General features: G+C 39.4%; 1 protein-coding gene across 13 annotated transcripts in view; it reads right to left on the bottom strand.

Moving 5' to 3' along the window:
- The window catches only part of RIMS1 (regulating synaptic membrane exocytosis 1), a 1,970,833-nt gene that overhangs the window by 667,320 nt on the left and 1,279,005 nt on the right, over nt 1–24,508 (bottom strand). For 7 of the 13 annotated variants that reach the window (XM_086926484.1, XM_086926488.1, XM_086926497.1 and 4 more), the window contains 2 exons: nt 19,726–19,803; nt 18,605–18,694 (listed from right to left, as the gene is read on the bottom strand). The exons of 2 other annotated variants lie outside the window; for them this stretch is intronic. In XM_086926484.1, the coding sequence (XP_086782610.1) occupies nt 18,605–18,694; nt 19,726–19,803 (168 nt within the window). Of the gene's footprint in view, nt 1–18,604; nt 18,695–19,112; nt 19,227–19,725; nt 19,804–24,508 lie in introns of all 13 variants that reach the window. 4 more of the 13 variants (XM_086926487.1, XM_086926490.1, XM_086926491.1 and 1 more) reach the window with 2 other exon arrangements.

The following is a 24,508-nucleotide window of genomic DNA, read 5'->3' as shown; positions in this document are numbered from 1 at the left end:
AGGACCTAATACATGGAAACTAATTATAACCTAATAGGTGAGTGGGAACCACGTTGAGAAGTCCTTCTTTGTATAATCATGAACCAAATAGGATAACTATAGTTGAAATACTTTGTTTCATCTTTAGCAATAAAGCTCCTAATGGAATTATGGAAAAAAGGCCAAGTGAGAACTTCCATTAATACACTGATGCACATATGACTATAAGAAATCACAGGTGTGTTCTCGATTAAATGTATACGTATAGTTCTTTTCTATGAAGAGTAAGCAGAGACTAATTAAGTGTCTATCTATAGGTCATAATTGATTGAAACTGACAAAAAGAACCGTTTTAAACAAAAATCAGGAAGAATAATGTATCCTAACTTAATAACGGATACTGTCAAGATCCTTTCAAGGTATGAATCTTGATAAATAACAACTAGAGGGATGAGTGTGAATGTGCCTTTTATATAACTTACAACAATTTGAGAGGTAAAGACTATATATGTATGAGTGAGTTGAGCTCCCTGGCGGGTGGAGGACCAACACCATAAAGATAAGCAAAGTAAAACCACAAATTGCAAAAAAGGCAGGGATGTATAAGAAAAAAAAGAAAAAGTCATGTAAATTTTGAAACTGAACTGTAGAATGCTTTCTTATATTGGACTCTTTTATCCACAGATCCATGTTTTGTAAATTGTCCTGAAGAAGGTGGGGCCTAGCGCCTTATCCACCGAAACGCGTCGACAACCCTAAGGGGATTTTTAACTGTTTAATAATTTGTCTATATATGTTGTTTTTAAATTTTTGAATTGTACCAAAACTGTGTACATATGTGATCATTTACTTACGAGCACTAGGCACTATATTAAATAGAAAGAACGCCTATGATCATATCGTTCTTGTATGAATTTATGTGTTTTTAATTATGCAATAATTTTAATTCAATAAATAGCTCTTTGCCGATTTATGTAGCTTTTGTGGTTCTACTATTGTAAGGGGTTAAAAATAGACACAAGAATATGAGACTGAATGCTGTAATGTGAGGCTCGAGAGGGGTGCATGGTGATCATTCGTTTCTCCAATTAACTAATAAAACCCAGGGAACACTTTCCATATTTTGATCTTACTCTACCCAGTTCCCGTGGGTCCAGAGGGTACTCTCTTTCCTTTTTGTAATCTGGCCAGGCTCTGACAGGGATCATTTGTTATAGACTCCTGGGGTCCTTAAGTATACAGCAGCAGCAACTGTTGATGGAGATCTTCACTAATATGGCCATTACCTATTGTAGATTGCTGATTTTAGGGGATTTTAACTTGTGGCCAAATGGACCTCTGGATGGGGGCTAGGCTAACATCCTTCAGTCATATGAAGGCCTTGGTCTCCTTCAGCAAGTGTCTAAGGTCACTCATAATGGCGGGCATATCTTGGACTTAATTTTTTTCAGAGGTTAATCATCTGTTCATTGGGGAAGTTTTACCTTTGGTCTGGACGGATCACTTTCTGATGACATTTTACTTGAACTGTGCTATGCAAGTGCCTCGGGTAGCTGACCCTCGGTGTGAATATATGAGCAGAGATTGGAACTTGGAAGGCTCTTTTACGTAAAAGGGGTCTGGACCCACTGTTCTTGGTTGAAGACTGTTCTCTACTGATCTTCAAGTTGAGGAGAATTATTCTGCTCTCTGCTCTAAAATTACATTGGCCCTGGACTCTCTAAAGAAACATCGTTAGAGGGGCAGACCCTCGGCCCCGTGGTTTAATGAAAGGTTGAAAAATCTTAAACTTGACTGTAAACATGCTGAGAGGAGATGGAGATATGGTTACAAAGAGGAGGATAAGCTCACCTGGAAAATGAAGATGGGGGGCTATAAAAAGGCAATTAATAAAGCCAAGGCAGAACAATTTTCCTCTCTGATCCTTAATGCTTCCAACAGCTCTAGAATCATTTTTAACATCCTGAACAGTTTGACTAACTCTGAATGTGCCAAAAATGTGACACCCCCTTCCCAAGAACTATGTGAAAACCTGGCAAGGTTCTTCCATGATAAAATCAAAAATATTATTGATGATTTGGGTGGGGCCTCTCCTCAACCTGAGATGGGAGACATCATGAGAGTGGATAATATGAGAACTGCGGTGGAGGCGGCAGGGGCTACTTTAGAGGGTGGTCCGGTTGATTATTTATCTGAATTTCTGCCCCTTGAAGCAGAGGACTTTTATAGACTAGTGGGTGGGATTTCCTCTGGATCTCCCTTAGACCCGCTGCCCTAAAAAATCTGTTATGAGTTTAAGGCCGAGCTATTTCCTACATTCCACCAGTTTTGTAATCAGTCACTTACTGATGGAGTGGTTCCAACTCAATAGAAGCAAGCGGGGGTGACACCCTTGTTAAAAAAGCCTTTCTCTGACCCGGACTGCCCTACAAATTATAGGCCCATCTCTCTCTTGCCCTTTCCCGCTAAAATTGTGGAGCCGGTAGTTAGTAGCACTCTCTCCAAATTACTAGAACAACACAACCTACTGGAGGCGGTCCAGTTTGGTTTTCGGCCGTCCCATGGCACAGAGACAGCCTTGGTGATGGTGACGGTGATGGACGAACTTGGAAGGTGGTCAGACAGGGGTCAGCCAGCAGTACTTATTCTGATTGACCTGTTGGCCACCTTCGACACGGTCAACCACGGAATCTTGTTGAGAAGGTTGAGAGAGGTGGGGGTAACAGGGTGTGCTATGAAATAGTTCCAGTCCTTTTTGCTGGACAGACAGCAAGAAGTGTCTCTTTCCCCTTTTCAATCTGCATTTACCAAAATTACGCATGGTGTACCGCAGGCCTCGGCCATCAGTCCCATTTTATTTATTATCTACATGAAATCGCTAATTAAGGTCATCAAAAAGCATAATATTAACATCATAAATTATGCTGATGACACACAGCTGATTTTCTCTCTGGAAGGAGATCAGTCAACTTCATTAGAAGTGTTTCACAGTTGTCTGCGTGACACAGCGTTGTGGCTGAGGGAAAATTTGCTGCAATTTAATGCTGACAAAACGGAGGTGCTTTACTGTACTACGGAAAGGTTTCCCTCCAGGCTGCCCAGTAACTTCTGGCCCATGGACACCCCGACCCCCATTCAGCCTGTAAAGACTGTTTGTAACCTGGGTGTGACTTTTGACAGTAAATTAACCCTGGAAGTGCAGTGGAAAAAACAGTGGGCGGCCTGCCATTATTAGATCATTAAGGATGATTTTCCCTTTGCTTCCCCCTTTGGCTCGCACATTAATAGCACGCAGTACTATTCTCAGTAGACTAGATTACTGCAATGCCTTACTGCTTGAGTCTCCAAACTTTTTATTGGATAGGCTGCAGAGGATCCAGTCAACGGCAGCCAAATTAGTGCTTGACTGGCCTAGAAGGTCCTCTTCTTCCTTGGCTTTGGTGGAATTGCATTCAATCAATCAATCAGTACACTTGCAAAGCTCGCTACTCACCCGTGGGGATCTCAAGGCGCTGGGGGGAAGTGCCGCTACTGCTCGAAGAGCCAGGTCTTGAGGTGTTGAGGTGTTTCCTGAATGCCAGGTGTTCCTGGGTCAGACGTAGGTGGGCGGGGAGGGAGTTCCACTTCTTGGCCGCCAGGTAGGAGAATGACCTTCCTCCGGCGGTGGTTCTGCGGATCTGAGGGCGAGGCTGGCGGAGCGGAGTTTGCGTGTTGGAGTGTAGAACGTGAGGCGGGTGTTGAGGTATTCAGGGCCTATCTCGTGGAGAGCATTGTGTGCGTGGGTGAGGAGCCTGAACGTGATCATTTTGCTGACGGGGAGCCAGTGCAGGTCTCTCAGGTGGGCTGATATGTAACTGTAGCGGGGGATGTCGAGAATGAGTCGTGCTGATGCGTTCTGTATGCGTTGGAGTCTTTTCTGAAGTATGATTGTGGTTCCTGCGTATAGGGTGTTCCCGTAGTCACGTTGGCTGGTAACGAGGGCCTGGGTGACCGTCTTTCAAGTTTCGGTAGGGATCCACCGGAAGATTTTACAGAGCATGCGCAGGATGTTGAAGCATGAAGATGAGATGGCGTTTACTTGCTTGGTCATCGTGAGAGAGGAGTCCAGGATGAATCCCAGGTTGCGTGCCTGGTCAGTGGGTGTTGGTGCGGTGCCTAGTTCTGTGGGCCACCAGGAGTCATCCCAGGCAGATGGGGATGGTAGGCGGATGGGGATGGTCTGAGGATGAGGAGCTCCTTCTTGTCTGAGTTCAGTTTCAGACGGCTGAGTTTCATCCATTCCGCATCGTTTTTCATTCCTTCCAGGAGGTTGAGTTTAGCGGTGGCTGGGTCTTTGGTGAGGGAGAGTATCAGCTGAGTGTCGTCGGCGTATGAGATGATGTTGAGGTTGTGTTTGCGTGCGATGGTGGCGAGGGGGCTCATGTAGATACTGAAGAGGGTTGGGCTGAGCGATGAGCCTTGGGGTACACCACGGATGATCTCAGTGGCCGCGGAGCTGAAGGAAGGGAGGCGGACTCGCTGGGTTCTGTCGGAGAGGAAAGAGGTGACCCAGTCCAGGGCCTTGCCTTGGATCCCGGCGTTGTGGAGGCGGGTTATTCGAGGGTGCTATGGCAGACTGTATCAAAGGCAGCTGAGAGGTCTAGGAGAATGAGGGCGGTGGTTTCTCCGTTGTCGAGTAGGGACCTGATGTCGTCGGTGGCTGCAATGAGGGCGGTCTCGGTGCTGTGGTTGGCTTGAAATCCGGACTGGGATGGGTCGAGGGATTCATTGGCTTCGAGGAATGCGGTCAGCTGCTTATTGACGATCTTCTCGATCACTTTCGCCAGGAAGGGAAGAAGAGAGATGGGGCGGAAGTTTTTGAGGTCCGCTGTGGGTTTCTTCAGTAGGGCGTTGATATCTGCGTGCTTCCAGCTCTCTGGGAAGGTGGTGGACGCAAGGGAGTTGTTAATGAGGTTCCGTAGGTGGGAAGCGATGACAGTGTCACCTTTGTTGAAGATGTGGTGAGGGCATGGGTCGGAAGAAGAGCCGGAGTGGATGGTGTTCATAGCGTGGGCGGTGTCTTCGGTGGTGATGGGAGTCCAAGCGCTGAGGATGGTTGTAGGGGGCATTGTTTTGGTGGCTGGGGGCGGAGTCTGGGCGCTGAAGCTGTTGTGGATGTCGGTGATCTTGCGGTGGAAGAACGTGGCGAGGGAGTTGCAGAGGTCTTGTGACGGTGTGATGTCGTTGCTGTTGGCGTTGGGATTGGAGAGCTCTGTTACGATGCTGAAGAGTTCCTTGCTGTTGTGTGTGTTGTTGTCCAGCCGTTCTTTGAAAGATGTCTTTTTGGTGGTGCGGATAAACTGGTGGTGTTTGCGGGTGGGGTTCTTGAGTGCTGTTGTGTCGTCTGTTCGCGGCGCCAGGTTTTCTCGAGGGATCTGTAGGATTTCTTTGAGGTCGTCGGTGAACCATGTTGTTTTCCTATTGCCGGGCTTGCCTGGAGGTTCTTCAGTGGTGCAAGGGCATCGGCGGAATTGACTATCCACTGTGTGAGGTTGCGGGCTGCTTCTATCCATAGACAACAAGCTTAACTGAGAGGCATAAGTGCAAAAATTAGCAGCCAGCTGTTTTAGCATTCTGAGAATGCTTAGTAAAATCTGCCAGCCTCTTGTAGAATTGTGGTTCAAACATTGGTTTGATCTTGTTTGGACTATGGCAACTCTCTTTATACTGGAAGCCCACAGAGCTATGCAAAATAGGGGCCACAGATTGATACAACCTTTTACCCCCTATGAAGACCTAGCAATGTACTGCCTCTTGTCAACTTACCGTTACTTAGGGACCCATTATGATCGTGGGTGGATCGTCATCGCCGGCTGCGCAGTAGCGATCTGCACCCAGCGGTAGCGATCCGCCCGCCATCCAAAGCCCATTTACCCACTCCCACATTAGCATGGCCATCCATATTATGATGTCTGCAATGCTTATGCCTTTCCATGGCGGAGACTCTGCCATGGAAAGGTATACGGTAAATGGCTATGGGGGCCCGTTGCGGGCCCCCAGGGGGGGTGGATGGGTGGGTGGCTTACAGCACCACCCGCTGCAATGTAAAAGATGTGGGATGCGACTGCCAGGGTGGCGGTCTCATCCTAATTTGCCCTGTGGCACCTCTGGCGGTCGGTCCCATTTTCCGGTACGGTGGCGGGTGGACAAAGTCCACCCGCCATCATAATGGGGTCCTAAAATCCATAAGTCGATATACGGTGGATGCTCATTTGCTTACCTGGCTTCCAAGCTATGGGACTCTTTGTTTATTATGACCCGGAGGCCGCAGGGGGATTGAGCCTTTGAAAGCAACTAAATACTTTTCTGTTTATCTAATCGCTGTGTGAAATACAGTCTACGTTTTCTGCTTAGCACTATGAGGCCCGTCTGGATAGCCATGCACATTAGAAATGCAGAGAATAGAATTTCTCAACCACGTGAGAGTGCATGAGCTGTCACAGGACAGACAGAAAATATTTTAACCTAAAGACTCCTTGGCACCCATATGGAAGGTAGGCCAGAAATGCAGGTTGAGTGAAAAGATGCACGGTGTTATGTGCATAGCACACCCACACATAAAACATTTATAAATAAGGACCATAAATGCCCAAACTGAATCTTATTTTCAGTGCTACTTGTTTAAACCTCTTGACTCTGCAATTCGTATATAACATAGCAAATTAATTTTTGTAGGGCCAGTAGAGCTATCATATAAAACTTGGGAACTTTAAAGTTGCAAATTATTTGGCTGCTTTATAAATTTTAAACGCACTGTTTAACATTTGACTAAAATATTAATGACAGATTTGTATGCTTTGCAACCTGCTGTATGATTGCACTTAAGAAAAAACAAAATGTATCTCTTTTCTGTGAAAACTAAAATAGAGCTACCAAATTGTTTATGTGAATTAATGCAGTGTAAATCTTCCACAACATTGCATACTCTATGACAGCCATTCTAATGTTGTTTTTTTGTTGTTGCTTGGAACTATATATGTGGTAGACTATACAGCACCCATCATTTACTTGTGGTTAACTGCAACCACAGTCTGCCATGCAAACGAAGTTCGTAGAATGATCAGATTTTTCCAGCTACCTATTCGGTGATCTGGATCTCTTGCTTGAGGAACATCATTGCGCCAATTTAATAACTATAGCTATTAGCTTAAACCTACATGGACTAATTACATTTACTAATTCAATGCAAAGCACACCTGTTAAATTCCGAAAGTCTAAACCAAAGTGACCAAAACTGTGACCACAGATAATAAATGTACGCAATTAATCTAAGGAGTCTAAAATAAATTTCTGACCAACATTTTGGAGCCACATTCCATTTAATAAAAATGTAATTCGGTCAACTCACTAGTTAACAAGGCATAGTTCCTAATTGTGGGTTGACTACATGACCAATGTCTGCAATAAATATTACAAAATCAAATAAGAGCATCAGGTTGAAGCCATTTGGCTGTCTATTCTTTAAATGCCTTGACCTTTGTAGCTGTTTATAATTGGCTTGAAAGTGTAACTCAATCCACTTAAAAACCGATTGCATAGATTTCTTAATTTCCCATCACATTATGATTAGTTCTGCATTCATACAAAACTAATTACCACAATTAAATTTAGGACACAGATATCTTTAGGGTTATGTCTTAAACTCGGACATGGTCAACAATTATCCTGGCTTGATAATTGGAGATTGTTTTAGTATTCAGAACATCACACACACACGCACACGCACCTGGGCTTGAAAAGGCTTCAGTAGCGGACCGAAAAAAAATGAGGTAAATTGAGGAATAATAATTGCAACCACAGTTAAATTCAATGGTGCCAAAGTAATATTTACTTGATGACCCGAAGACTTATTTGTGAAAATTACTCCCTAAATGCATGCAAGTTCATATGGTGAACCTCAAATTGCATATCTTGATGGTACGAACATAGCAGATGAGTTACATGTAAAATAGCAGGTCAATCCTTTTTCAGAACTTTACAATTTCAGGCAGAAATGTTGAAACACAAAAATCTAACATCATTACAAGAACTGTGAAAGTGTCAAGTCATATAGACAATGGCATAGATATTTATCACACCTGATGAAACATCAAATCTGGGACAAGTGTCTAGTTAAAACAATGTCAAGGTGAAAGAAGACCAAACATGGATATATAGCACACACACATTGATGCACCTAATATATATCAGACTTTCGTGAACTTATGTCAGAAATTCCATTCTCTGATATCTAATATGTAAGGAATGTCCCTTGAACACTTGTCAGGAGAGGTCCCTCGCCCAGATTCTCACACAAGATAATGCAAGGGGCTGTCTTGACTGCTGCCAACACAACAAAAAGATGCTATATCGCAGCTGATGCAGAAATGGAACTGATTCCAGGAGACAGGACACTACTGTGATGTGTGTTTTCCTTTTGCCAGGTACACTGTCTTCACGCCTCTTTGAAAATCACAGCTTTTGTTGTCAACATGGTATATAGTGTGTTACTTCTCCCTAAGAATGTCTATATTGCAGGTTTTGCATTCCATGCTCTCCTAGCGCAGTGCATAGAAATAGATTTTAGGGTGTTAGATATTAAATGGCATTTTAACCATGTTAAAAATGCCTATTTTATTCTCAATGCTCACAACATGCCTATTGGTTGTTTTCATGATATTTTGTGTAGTTGTTTTAGATGTGTTGAGAAACAGGTTTGCCTTGTTCGAACACGGTGTTGAGAAAGACTATTGAGTTGGAAATGTTGACTTACACAAATATCGAGTTGGGAATATCGGGATTCAGAAATATTGACAGCAAGAATATTGTGGTCAAGAATATCGAATTTAAGGTAGGAAATATCATTTTTAAAAATATAGAAGTCATTAATATTGTTTGCAAAAATAAAAATGTTTAAAATATCGATTTTTTTAATAAGTGTTGTGTTTTAGTTTATATTTTAAATGTATGTGATGTATTTTTTTTGTATAAGTATTCATGTTTTTTAATATGTGTTTAATTTTTAGTAGTTATCAATTTTATTTTAATTACATCTTGAGTTTTTTAGTTCCGCAGAGGATTGTGGGTTTATAGGGGAATACGGTGGGAAGTAATTTATTTATAATAAATTAATGATCATTTTCATTTATTTAATTTAGATTTTATAGTGTTAATTGTGGGAAGTACTTTATTTGTAATTAATTATTAACCCCTTCGCTGCTCATGACGATCTCAGCTCGTCATGAAGCACAGTGGAGCTGTGCTTATGACGAGCTGAGCTCGTCATGAAACTATAGTATTCAAAGCCTCCCAGCACAGGAGGGGAAAAGCCATAGCAGCCAAGGTGTTAATATGATGTAAATTAAGATTAATTAATAATTGATCAATAATAAGGGTAATTGTGTACATTTTTTAGGTGCGGGTTGTGGGGTATATAGGGGTATAATTTATTTTTTGATTAATTAATAATTAGTTGTTAATTTATAATAATGAATTGATTAAAAATGTATCATGGAAATTGTGTAATTAATTTCCGGTGCTAGGTGTGGGGTTTATAGTAATGTATGCTTAATTAATTCATAATTAGTTTGTAATTTATATCAACTTATTCATTGATAATTAATTATAGTATTTTTGTGATTTTCTTTAGGTGTGGGTTGTGGGCTTTATGGGGTAAAGGGTGGAAAGTAATTTATTTTTAATTAATTAATAAGTAGTTCTTAATATTGATTATTTAATTGAAAATAATTATGGAAATTGTGTATTTAATTTTAGGTGCAGGTTGTGGGGTTTATAGGGGTAAAGGGTGAGAAGTAATTTATGTTTAATTAATTATTATTTAATTTATATTAATGAATTAATTGCTCATTAATTCTGGTAATTGTGTCATTTTGTTAGGTGTGGGTTGTGGGGTTTATAGGGTAAAGGGTAGGAAGTAATTAATTTTGCATTAATTAATAATTTGTTCTCAATATTGATTAATTCATTGAAAATGAAGTATGGAATTTGTGTAATGAATTTTAGCGGGGGGTTATGGGTTTATAGGGGTAAAGTATGAGAAGTCATTTATGTTTAATTAATATTTGGTTGATTAATAATGTTAATTCATTAATTGATATTTAATCAGGGTATTTGTTTATATTTCTTTTGTGTGTGTGTTTTAATTGTTTTAGGGGTAAAGAGTGGGGAGTAAATTTTTTTTTACAGTTCAATTTTACCAGTGAATCAAAATCAGAATAAACTTTATTTGATTTCAAAGCATGTTAAAATCCTGAAAGTCACAGTTTAAACATTCATTTTACCAGTGGTTTGTGGGGATTAAAGGGATAAAGTGTGGTAAGTTTACTAATATATATGAGTTTTATTTTGTTTTTTAATGAATACTATTTCCTTAATTGGTAATGAATTATGTTAATTATATAAGTACATTCATTTAATACAATTTAGATGTCGGTTGCGAATTGTGTGGTTTTATAGGGTAGGAGAATAAAAAAGTAAATTAATGTAATAATATTTTAGATTCTAAATAATTTCTAATTCAAAATATTTTTTTGTTTGAAATTATTTTTATTTTACTTAATATAATATTTGTAGTTATTTGTCATAGGCTTTTAACATTATACTATGTTTTTTTATTTGTAAATTAAAATATATTTGTGTTTTAATTTTTAATATATTGATATATTTTTTCTTTATTTTGTTTCTTAAACAATTTTTGATGTTAATATTTTATTTGTTTTTACTTTTGAACTGACTGGAGTGAGAATATTAAATTTTATCTTGCCACTATCCAACAATTTCCCTACTGTTGCACTTATTGGAGTGGGAATAGTAAGTTTTACCCCTTCACTATCCAACACTTTCCATACTGTTGCACTGATTGCAGTGGAAATAGTACATCTTATCCTGCCACTATCCAACACTTTCCCTACTGTTGTACTCACTGGAGTGGAAATAGTAAGTTTTAACCCCTCCGCTATCCAACACTTTCCCTACTGTTGCACTTATTGGAGTGGGAATATACATTTTTATCCCTATGCAATACAACACGTTCCCTACCGTTTTACTCACTGGAGTGGGAACAGTAAGTTTTACACCTCCACTATCCAACACTTTCCCTTCTGTTGCATTTATTGGAGTGGGAATAGTAATTATACCCTTATGAAATCCAACACTTTCCCTACTGTTACACTAATTGGAGTGGGAACAGTAATATTTAGCTCTCCGTTATCCAAGACATTCTCTACTGTTGCATTCATTGGAGAGGAAATTGTAATTTTTACCCCTCTGCTATCCAACACTTTCCCTACTATTACACTCACTGGAGTGGGAATAGTAAGTTTTACCCCTCCGCTATCCAACACTTTCCCTACTGTTGCACTCACTGGAGTGGGAATAATGATTTTTACCTCTCTGCTATCCAACACTTTCCTTATTGTAGCACTCACTGGAGTAGGAATAGTAGGTTTTACCCCTCCGCTATCCAACACTTTCCCTACGGTTGCACTGACTGGAGTGGTAAATTTAAGTTTAAAGATTTTTAAATAGTTTAATGTTTTAATTTATAATAGATTTCTTTTTTATAGAGTTTTTTGTCATCATTTGCAGTGCTGCACTGTAAACATTGTCACCTTTCGAAGTATCTACTGATGTGGATTTCTGTATTTCTTGGGGAGGAAGGGAGTGGAGATGCATGAGCATTACTTAAGTTTTATATGTATATGTGTATATATATATATATATACGTACATATACATATATTTATATATATATGTGTATATTTTTATATAATTTTTATAATAAAATAAATTAAACTAATAGTGTATTAATTGTTTTAAAGTAAATATGTATATATATATTGAATATTATGTGTGTGTTTAATTCCTTTTTAATTACGTTTATTTGGTATATTTGTTAAAACGTATATTAAATCCACTTTCTATTTTTTAAACTTAATTTATTATTAAATATATTTCATAATTATTATTTTAATATATATATATATATATCAGTATTTTGTACAAGTCTATTTTTTAACATCAATAAGTTGAATTAATGTTTTTGATTCTAAATAATTTCTAATTACATTATTTATTTGTTTGAAAATTATTTATTTTACTTAATATATTATTTGTAGATATTTGCCATATGCTTTGACCATAATATTTTTTTTAAATTTGTAATTTTAAATATATTTGTATTTAAATTTTCAATATATTAAATATATTAATATATTTTTGTACATACCTGTTTAAGTATAGGGAGTCAATATTTTTGCATTCTATATGTTTTCATCTATATTTTTTACTTCTATATTTTTTACATCGATATTCTGTCAATGAACCTTGGAATACATGCTTTTAGTTAAAAGTGTCTATTCCTCTTAGTACTATTGATTTGTGTGATGTTGTAAAGAGCGAAATCGGTCTGTTTCTGATACCACGGTGCCCCTTAACACAGTTTAGGGACTGTTAGTAACCCAAAAGCAATGATTTCACTTCAACAATGTATTGGATGAGGTCTGCTTGCTATAATACCCTGCCTTTCACATTCAGCTGTGGCACCCAAGGGAGGGAAAGCAAATCTAGTAGAACTACACCAGAGTCATACTTTATGCAACAAACTATATTAAATCAAATTATATTAACCTTCTCTACCTTCTACAGTAATGCTAGGTGAAAAATGATCAATGAATGGGAGATGCATCCGACAATGACAAAAGTAGGAGATTGGAGAATAAATAGTGGCATTCCACAATGGAAGTATTATGGAGGGGTATCTTTTTACGTAACAGGACACAAAAAAAACAACAGGGTATGTGGGACATTCAATGGAGAATCGTATCACTCTGAACCTTTTGGATATATGTATCTTCAGGAACAAAAAAAGGATAGCAGGGTACACACCAGGGCGCCACCTGAAAAGTATGGTACCTCGTGACTGATGAACACAATAACCTAAATACATGAGCGAAGACAAGAAGGGCTGCATGTTCCATGGACCCACAGATCTCTTACAATACTTGCAAGTGGTGGCAGTCATCCTGAATGCTTAGAATATATGTTTTCTCATGGCACATATCATCCTTACTAGGTTATTGTTAAAGAACATTGCTTATCGGCAGGGCTTTGTCAGAAGTTTCGAAAAATCACAATGTTATTCTTCAAAATTATGGGATGAGAGAACTGAAGTCAGACTACATGTTCTAGCACAACACTTGTATTATAGCAAACCGACTCAGCATGTGAACTTTTATATTGCACTTGTTTGTTTCCACTATGAGTCAACCATTAGAATCCGACACTCTTGAGTTGCATTTGTTTGATTTCACAAGGAATCATTGATTTTGATTACAAACTAATATTTTACATTTGTTTGTTTTCACACAAAGTCAACTTTTAAGGACGGTAAATTTTATGTTTCATTTGCATTGTTTTATATGAGGAGATAAGGAAAACCCTTTCTTGCACAGGATTTGTATTCTTCTTGGAAGGTATATAGAATTATGGTATTGCTTTAGATGAGCATACGATTGTTGGTTTTCAAGGGAAACTATATGATATTAATACGCACTTTTCATGCTACAATTTACCAATCAGTTATGCTGAATATAATCATAATCACAGAATGTTATCATATAGCTATGAAGGTAGTTCTCTTTAGCAAACAACGCATAACAGGTCAGAGTACTATTTGAACATAGTATATCAACTTTAATTGTGTTCACCTCTAGTAGAGAGAGTTTGAAATACAGAGCTTGTGAAAAGGTTTGTCATGTACAATATTGGAAGTAGGTCCTTCATCAAGCTTAGCTCTCTAACTAGGCAGTGTGGCAATATCCAATGCCTATATTTTGCTCTTGAGTCCCATCCCCATTTCCATTTCCACTGGTCTACTTCTAACCTACATATTATTAGTGTAACCTTGCTAGTGGGTCCGGATAACACATTGTGTGCATTGGATCTAGATTGGAAGGGTAGAGCACCTTGACAAATGCGAGTTATATGTTAAGAGCTAATAGATTAAATGTATCTGGGAACAGTTTAACTCAACAGCAGATGCCAGTTCTGGAGAGATGTTAAGTGTATGGTGTAGAGGAAAAATCGGAGCCTAAGCCTTACAAAACAAACTATTAAGGCAGAGCTGTTCAAATCACAGGTGATGTTTTCTAACATACGCCAGTTAATTTGGATAGAGAAACCTCTCAGACCACATGTAATGACTGTATGAGAAATGTATATTTACTTGGAGAACAAAATGGCTAATCTAATGCTGCAACAATGGGCACTGTATAGTGATATTGGTTGAGGATAATCTTTTGCTATAGCAAATTTGTTTATATAGACTCATCTCAAGTTGAAGCATTGCTGTTTTATCTGGTTTACTGGTAAACAGTGGTGGTGCGTCCATTGGAGGCTTTCTGTCGTTGCCCCACCAATGCCACCGGCCCACGGCCCCTTTTAGAATTAGAAATCATTCTACTTCAGTTCTGACACTAATTCCAGCAATCAGGACTCCTGATTGGAATGGAATTCTCGTCAGACAGAAGTAGAAGGGATGCTGAAGCCGGTGGGGCTGCGGCAGCACTCAGGGTGAGTGACAGAGCAATAGTGCGCATGTTCGTTTTTGGGCAGGTCTTTTTTAATACCAGCCCAAACATGCGCACTAAGCCTTCCCCTTAGGAGAGAGAGGGTTGCTTCATTTGCAGCCCCCGGACTCCTAATGGGCAGGGAGTGACCCTGCTCCAGGCCAATCCTGGCGCTGCTGGACTCTGGAGCAGCGTCTGTATTGGCTAAGAGCCTGAAAGGGCTTGCCAGCTAGTAGCCACTCACGCAGAGGAAGGGGAAGGAGCCAACCGCGGACCCCGGCCCAGAACTGAAGCAGAGGCAGCTGACCGTCAGGTAAGTTTAAGCACAGCTACCTACAGAACCACAATACTTAAAATAACGTCAAACTGTGTATTAGTTATCAGCACCCGACCAGATCTCAGTGACAGTTTAATCCAAATTATTAAACTATTGTTGGACCTAGTCCTCTCTGCAGGGTCACCCCCAAACAGTTTGCTTTCCTCCTCCTATTTTTTCTTAATTTGTTTTTGTTGGCCTTAGGACTCTGAGCACTTTACCACTGCTAACCAGTGTTAAAGTGCGTGTACTCGCCTCAAAGTAAGGTAGAATCGGCATACACCCAATTGGCATATTTAATTTACTTGTAAGTCCCTAGTAAAGTTGCACTACATTTGCCCAGGGCCTGTTAGTTAAATGCTACTAATGGGCCTGAAGCACTGATTGTGCCACCCACGTTTGTAGTACTTTAAACATGTCTCAGGCCTACCATTGCAGAGACTGTGCATGGAGTTTAAACAGCCATGTCGACCTTGAAAAATAAACCTTTTTCCAGGCCCAAACCTTTGCTTTCTATGCATATAGGTCACAGCTATGGTAAGCCCTGGACAGCCTTGAGGACAGAACGCAGTGTATTTTAAAAGGTAGGACATGTACTTGTAAGTTTACATGTCCAGGTAGTGAAAAACTCTTAAAATCGTGTTACACTACTGCAAGGCTTATCTCTGCCATAGCGCCTTATTACATTTTATAAGTGTAACTTACAAATGGAAAAAGATAGGTGGTTCATGTTTGGTGTCTCCGGAATCCTAATTCAAAATCCTGGCTTATGGTGAAGTTGGAATTTAAATTACTATTCTGAAAATACCACTTGTAGAACATTCTAATTTTTTTGCCTTAGCCTGCAGCCTCTCTCTGGTCATGTGACTGAGTAAAGTTGGCAGTTGGGACTTGAGTATTCCTCCTAGATAGCCACACACAATGGGAGCTTAGGCGTGACTGGATGGGCCATTGCAGCCAGGATGGGAGGGAAGCCACATTTACACACGAATAGGCTGTATCCTGTCTCCACACAAAGGGCTTAACAACCCTGCATTGCCACTTCAGTCATCTTGGAGCTAGGGCTGGGGAGGTAGGGAATTCCATGCTCTGCGCAAACAGTCTATAAGCTTCTCCCACCTTCCAGAACCAGGGTATTAAAGAAGGACCTCAGACACCACCACTTCAGTACATTTCTTGGCCTATGGATACTCTACAAGGAAAAAGGACCGCTGTGCTGCTACAAGGACTGCCACTTTTCTGGACTGCTGCTCTACAAGGAACTGCTGCCCTGCTGTGCTGACTTGCTGCCTGTTGCCCTCTTGCCGGGGGAAGAAGAGGTGGACCTGCAACCAATCTTGAACCCAGGACACAAAGTGTGACTCAAAGTGGTAGCCTGCTGGCCTCCTGATTTGAGCCTCAGTGACATAACAACCTCCCTACAGCCTGGACCCGTCAGAAGTTACTCACCCCAAAAGGTGCCTAACAGGTACTGGACCTGTTGTGTAACTTATGAAGTCTTAAATTCAAGCTTTTGGGCTATTAGGGAGCGCAAACAACTCGTTCGCACCGAGGCTGCGTTGCTCGCACCGAAAATCAGTGCAAGCCCATCTCTTTGCACAGAAAGCATTGTTCGCCCGCATGCACTGCCAAATTGAAGCCCCAACCCGCCTGTCTGTGATGCTCGACCTGCTTTTCATGCCCCACCAGCCACAGCCAGTGATGCTCTCCTTGCCCCTAGCAACTCTTTTCATTGCGAACAGGATCACTGCCATTACACATGAGAAAGTAAACCTTCAGTGGGACTAATATGGGATTGTTTCTAACCTGTGCTCCATCGCAGTCAGCTTGAACTTTTGACTTTGACCCAGTACAGCGTGATCCGATAGCCATGGTTGACGCATCATTGTGGTCTTGCTTTATTTATTAAATGCTGCCTACATTCCTAACCGGGTGTTGGATACATTTGTGAGGTGTTTTAAAGGTTTTAAAATTTGAAGTGTTGCCCAAATACTTTACACATTGCCACTGGATTAAACCTGACTGCTCTGTGCTAAGCTCCCAGGGGGTTGAGCAAAGATTACTTTGACTCTAGCTCACGTTTCTGTCACTGCTTATGAAGGCTGTTCTCAGTGCTCAGGGAGCTAGACTCTTGCTTAACCCTAATCGGAAAGGTGGTTCAGAATGGTACAGGTGTCTAGAGCTGTGATCTAATTATTCCAGGGCTGGGAAGAAAGGAGAGTCCCAAGAAACTGCAACATCCAGGAGAAAACATATAGGCCAATTTGGAAATGGGAGGTTGGCTGTGGTCCTCAAGGAAATGGAGGAGAAGTATTTTTCCACTGAAACCTAACTGCCTAGGTTTGATATCAGAAGAAGAGGCACCTTGAAGTTGTGGACTTTTGAAGCATTTTAAAAAGTCACAGAACATTTACTGCAAGTTCAGAAGCTCTTGAGCGTGATTTTGGAAAGGAGGTGTTTTTAGAAAAAACATTTAAGACCATTCTCTGAGATGCACTGGCTGGTGTCAAACCTAAAAGCCAAATGTATTCTTTGTCCCTAGTGGCTATGGTGCATGGGAAAAATGTAGTCACTCAAAGTGAAACCGTCTAATGGTTGGAGTGGGCTGTTCTGTTGATCTATACCTTTTGCTGGGCTGGGAGGGAGTGTCATTAGAGTGACTTGTGAACAGATTAATGTGAAAGAGTGCTGATTGGTTGCCCCTATGTACTTTTCTGTATTACTTTTTTGGGTAAAACAGTATGACAGGCAAGACAAACAAAGTTGGCTCTAATCCAGACATAAATAGCTTAAGATAGACTCTTAAAAGAACAATACATAACAAAAAGTAAGTCTACTTCCTTTTTTGGAATCCCATTACACCTTCAATCACCCGTTGACTATACCTTTGTATTTAATTTATACCGCACTTCGCTGCCTTTCTGGCTTGATTTGCACTAAATAAACATACATACATACTTCCAGCCCTTGTCCCCTTGCTCACTGGTTGAAAAACAAAAAAATGCTCATAAAGATCGAATGATAATGGAAGTCGCAACTTACAATTGTAAAGAATAGTTAAACAGGCATATTAGTAGGACAGACGCAGCCAATTGTAAATACCATTACTTAGAGTAGAAAATATCTCAAGAGAATGTTCAGTTTTCAAAAGAACATCTCACTTTTGTGACCTGACAGCATATGAGCCATGCTTACATTATAAATGTTGGCTTGTACCTTAAAGTTCATGTAATGTGAACTGTAAAATACTGAAATAAAAAACAAACTGGTTCATTAACAGGCGATGTGATAAATTAATTTGTGGGTATCATTTGTTGCGTGATATTTCGAACGTACGTTCTGATACGTTCTTTTTCATTGTGCTATAGTCCAAAATGGCACAGATGTCTATACAATAATCAGTAGGCAAACATGCACAATAACATTACATTTTCATTAAGACCATATTGCTATTAGCAGCAGCCTGATCTCTAGATATTCTTAAACACTACATCAAACTAAACTACACAAGGAGAGCGCACTGAAAACAGTTATTTTGCACAATAAAAATGATGTAAACAACACCTGTGCACAAAATGGCCTACAAGTTTCAAAAGCAGATGAGGATGTACAGACACGTATAAGACTCACATGAACAAAACAAAATAAAAATGTTGAAAATCACCAGCACAGATGATAAAATGAATAAATATTTTGTTGAATACCTTTCTCGTTCTGGTGAATGCAAACTAGTGTCTGGTCTCAAGCAGTTGGTACTAGCACTCCTAGCCCTGTCAAGGGAGGGCTGCAGTTCACTAGTGCCAGTGCATTGCATCCAATGGAAGAAGATAAATAAGATAGAAAAAGAAAACAAAGAAAAGGATACAATGTTAGATAGGAAATCATAAAGAAATGTTTTCTTTGCATAAAAATGTAAAAATCGTTATGGTTTCAATTAATAAGGATGTAAAAGGGTTGATCGGATGGCAATGAATCATTCAGAAAACAAAAAAATGAAAACTATCGCGCAGAAGACCTAAAGCACCCAGTAAGGAAATATCGGAGAAAGGGTGTAACATCAAATGCTAATAACCAACAACCGAGACTAAGAATCGTACCACCAAATGGGTTATATTTGAGAAGTTGAACACACTTCACAATGAAGCTAGAGCATGTTAGTCTAGGAATCACGGTTAATACGTTACCCGGAAAGCCATTGTCCTTCGCTCTTACCTAACACAGATTTCATCTGTAAATCTCAGTACTTGTGTGTTAACACAATCGCGGAGGAGTGAAATGTCCTGTCTAATCACTGATTTGGTCTTAGCGCATGCAGGCAGAGATGAGCTTAACAAATTAAAGTTGTTCAAAGAAAAAGAAACATAAATTGCACAAATACAGGTAAGTATAAAGAATAAAAATAAAAACACTATGCAAAAAAACTGCGAACACAAAATAATGACAATTGGGTAAAGAGTATTCATGACGTCCACACAAACAAGAATAAAAGCAAACCATGTGAAGGTTTATGCTTTTGCTACCTATAGTTTCTCAGCTAAGGTCACACCATTAAGCCCAAATTCTTGTGAAATGTTTTTTTATAATGTGTCTCCACCCTCGCATTCATGGCGCAGTGAATTTGTGTCCTGTTCACATTTGGATGAATAAAGCTATGTGATGTGCGGAATGACATCCTTTTCTCCCCAAAACATTTTGGCAGAATTTGGTAAAAAACATGCATTCTTCGCAGGAAAACGTTCTTACACAAAGCAACGACCACAGCACAACTGAAATACATAATGTTACAAAAGAACATATAACTGAGACTCCACAAGACAATCCATACCTGTAAATATTCCAATGGGAACCATTCTCAAGCAAAGGCATCTTGGGTGGTAATGTTTTACTGTGCCTAACAGACTCTCTTGTTTGTGGCCGAACACAAAACAAAACAAATGAAAAATGCAAGAGTATTGAGCAAAACCTTTAATGAGAGACAGAGATTAAAACTCGCACTAAAATGTGGAACCAATTTTTATATTGTGACAGCTGGCTGTTGTACGCCAGCTGAAAGATGGATACCTAATGATTTTATTTTTGCAGGAGAATTTTTGTAATTAAGTGAAGCAAAATATGGAGTATTCTATTCAGCAAACGAAATTCGATGCCCGTAAGGTAAATAAGAAAATGCAAGTTGGGTGGCAAATGATCTTCCTCTAAACATTATTTAATATCAGAATAATTGTACATGCAGCATATCTCGAACAATATTAGTTTTTCGATGTTGGGTTGATATATCTTTGGGACTTTCTAATCTTTTAAATGCTTTTGCCAATACATTCCTTGGCCTTGACAAAATTCTGATAGCATATCCATTAAAAAAAATCTAATAAGTGAAACCCTAACGCGAGTATTCTGTGCTAGCAACTGCAGGCATTTCATTTCAAAACGCTTTATTTACACTGACGTATCATTTATCGATTTATTTTAGAGACCCTGTAAACCACAATATTGAATTATCTAAGAATGAAATATTAAGGGACAATGTGCAACTGAAAGTAAGCTAAGGCTGGCTCCTGGTAAATAACATTAGCAAACCTACAATGGAGAAGGAGCTGTCATTTTGGAATGGTACTCTATAAATGGCACCTTGCTCCCATTTACTGGAATTTGGGTGAAAAAAGGAAAAGGGTACGTTTAAGCAACAACAATACACAAAAATATAAAGTTTGGGGATTTTATTACAGAACTACTTTAAATTGATAGCACTGCATGCAAATAAAGGTATGATGACATTCAGCTGTACACGATAATCTCTTCTCGGAGTGACATTACGTCTGCGGCCTCAGTATTAATTTAGATCCACATATGGATGATTCACCAACACGTCAAAACTCAACCAACTCAAAACTGAGTTCCGGCTCATAGAACCCCCACTCCTTCACATCTATGCAACAATGGCTTAGCATTTTGGTCCCTTGATCACAATCTAGAAATTGTAAGCCACACTATATCACTTGGCTTTACATTAGAAAGGAACATAAGTGTGAAGTACCCTTTAATGCTCTAGCAAAGTAAGCCTAACATCAACTGGAAATGGAAGTAGATACCATATGTCTGATACTTTTCTCAAACTAGTAAGTCAGGTCTTAGTGCTTTCACGCTTGATTACAACAATTCCATTCTCTGCAGTATTCCCAAATTACACATAGTGCCTCTCGAAGCAACTCTCCGTACAGCATCTAGGATTTTCACAGGACCACGAAGATACAACATCACCATACTACAATTTGTCTAAACTCAGCTAATTGAAACGTGATGCCAGTTCAAGCTTCCTGCATTACATACAAGACCATCCACACGGTGCCTAGCTACCTAAGCCAAAAGAAGATCATCTTATGTTTGCAACATGCTCTGGTGCTCGAATAAGGGTGGACACCTTGCTGCTGGAAATTCTGGATTCCAAGACACAAGCCTTCTCAGGGAATGCACCCAAGATTTGAAACTCCCCCCTCCCCGTCCCAACAAACAATCTCATAGTAAATTCCCCCAGTGTTTGTTAGACTGGAGTTACAATATTAAATCTGACCTCCAGCAATGTATGCACTTTTCCCAATGCTTGTTAGATTGAATTAGAATAATAAATGTGATCCCCTTTATGTTTTTAGTGTTCCTGATATTGGTAAGATTGGAGCTAGATTGGAAAATGTGACGTCCTTGCACTCCAATGTAAGGGCAGTCTCCAATTTTGTAAGACTGGTGTTAGAATAGTAAATCGGAACCAATACCTCTGTCTCCAAAGAATGCACCTTCTCCAATGTTTTTTTAGACTGGTATTAGAAAAGTAAATATGATTTCCCATCGCTACTCAGTGTATGCTCTTTCTCAAATGTTTGCTAGACTTGAGCTAGACTAATAATTCTTACCCGCCAACGTATGCACTTTAATTAATGTATGGTAGACTGAGGCTAGACTATTAAATCTGATCTTCCCCGTAAAGTATGCACTTTTTAAATGTTTGTCAGGCTAGAATTAGAACCGTAAATTAACCCTCCCCAATGTATGCATTTTCCCAGTGTTATAGGATTTTAGATCAGGCAACCAACACTGGAAATATTCCTAGCACCACAGTCGTTCTACAGTACGTAAAACAATCAATTACACCATCAAACATGCTTCCTCACCCATGGACACTAAAACTATACTTAACTTCAATTTGTTTTGATTTACTAGAAATTGTGTAAACCACACAGGTGCAGTAATGGCAAGACCATTTTAAACATGTGCCAAAGCATCTAGTATGATAAATCTTCCCTTTGTATGAGAGTGAATCTCAAAAGAATAAATAATTTTAGCAACTGAATGGTTAACAGTACTCCTTTGCAGTACACATATCATAATAATTTGCATATTAAAGGGAATATCATGCAATATAGATTGTAGGAAACAATGGTCGGAATCGTCGTATGAAGACATCAAGGCAATGGCAACCTGTTACAAATGATTATAATAATACTATTCATTCTACTACTTATACAACTATGACTGCTCTTACTGATGATAGTTTTACTAATTTATGTTCATCACTTGTAGTTTCATTGTTTTCTATATCATATAACGGTACATAACAGCCAGTACGCAAAAAACTCTTCAATAGTACTGAATTTACCAATCATACAAGGATGAAAGTCTCATTTTATCTATCCCCTGTTTACTGCTGTTGTCTAGGTATTTTACAAAAGCGGATTACGAAAAAGGATTACACCTTTGTGAATTTATTAAATAGACATGAATAGCCTACTCCTGTGGTTAGATGAAGGGGTACACTAAAATTAAATAAGAAACATATTAAACCAAAGTTTGTTTACTTCTCAGGATTTCATGCAGCGGTACCTAAAAAGCATGAATCTCCTAACTATCCAATAATTTGCATACTATTGTGCAAAGCCAGTACGATAAACGACTTTAAAGAGGTCTTGTGGAATAACAAGTTATATTCAGGTTTCCTCATAATCCATTAATTTTAAGACCTGGCTCTTCGGCTAAACAGATCTGCGGACCATGCCCCTCTCCCCCCGAAACCCCCCACCACCCCCCCCCCCTCCCCCAGCGCCTTGAGACCCTCATGGGTGAGTAGTTCACTTACAATTCTTTGATTTATTGATTGATCAATAATAAATCTTTTGGATAAAGGAAGATTATTTGAGGACTCAAAGCTACAAGATATGTATTTTTGATTATGCGTATTTGATTGTGCTCAGTAGTCACCACATGTGAACAGTCATTTCCAGCAACAAAACCATAATGCTAAAACAGTAAATATACATCTGCATTTTATTGAACTGCTCAATGTTTGAGTTAAGAATAGACCTCACAAAGGACAGTGATAATCTGGTGTAAACATTCATCTTTAACTCCAGTGTTTTTTCCTTATATTGTCTCCCTGAGAGAACAAAAATGCACAAAGGGAAATCTTTATCAGAGTCCTCTATCCTTCTTGTAATGTGAATTTATAGACTTAAACATACTCCTCAGTTAATGTAAACACATGTTGATGCCTAGTGAGGCTTCTCTTAGTAGCATGCTCTTCACCAGGACTGTGTTGATATCAAAATATAGACGTTTATGCTGGTTGGTCCTGCCATCCTATTGTTTTAATCTGGCAAGGATGCTTTGCTTCAGCAGATTTAAGCTGCTTATAAAATCGTATCAGCGGTGTTCTAAAGGGATGAATATGGTATATAATTCTTCAATCTAGGGCCTACGCCTCTCTACTCTGCAGTTGTCTGTATTATGAAATGAACATGCTTTGCATTTATGCCCGGGGGAGTCTTGGCGCTGGTAGCACAGCAGATAGATGGTTTATGACAGCTGATTATGGGGCTATGGGTTAAAAAGCCAGGTCTTAAAATTAATTCCAAATGCTAAGAAAATAGAACTGGTCTTTTAACTTAGTGGGTAGGGCATTCCACCACTTGGCCTGCCATACATGAAACTTCAACCCCCCACCAGCGCATTCCTTTAAACTTTGGCACTTTGAGATTAACTGCTGAGCATGATTGAAGTGGTCCAGGGGAAATATATCTGGTCAATAACCAGACAAAAAAAATCAATGTGGGGGTAAAAGAAGAAGTTGTAGTCCATTCAGCTTCCTTAGGTTAGAGCGAAAAATCATGAATGGGGGAGAATGAACCACTTATCCTGTATTCCCAGGGTCTATAATAACGTGGGTAGTTGTAAAAAACCCTCATATGCGTACATAGGCGTTAGGCGGTATATCTTGGTTCTCCGCCAATCAGTGCCACAACAGCATTATCATTGGGTCTTTTCCTTAGTATGGTATGCTGACCTCCGCATGGAAGAAGACCAACTGGTGTGACAGTAGTGGCCAGAAATAGAAAAGAGGGTGTGTTGGTGCTCCAGTGAATATGAAATAAAATTCCATATGCCAAATCTATTGTGTTTTATTCTGTAGATCGTTGGTATAGGAAATTAAAAACGGGGACGTACGTCTTCAGGCCTAGTTACTAGCCTGACGCACTGGTGAGAACGGTCAACATGTTTCAGCCTCCTGATATCTCAAGAGGCTTTCGTCAGGACCGATCGTTTAAAAGCCTATTGTGGCTCTT

This window comes from Lissotriton vulgaris, chromosome 6 (genome assembly GCF_964263255.1).
Source record: "Lissotriton vulgaris chromosome 6, aLisVul1.2, whole genome shotgun sequence".
In the NCBI taxonomy this organism is placed as follows: domain Eukaryota; kingdom Metazoa; phylum Chordata; class Amphibia; order Caudata; family Salamandridae; genus Lissotriton; species Lissotriton vulgaris.
The sequence above is the reverse complement of the archived record's forward strand: the minus strand, read 5'-3'. Positions and strand labels throughout refer to the sequence as shown.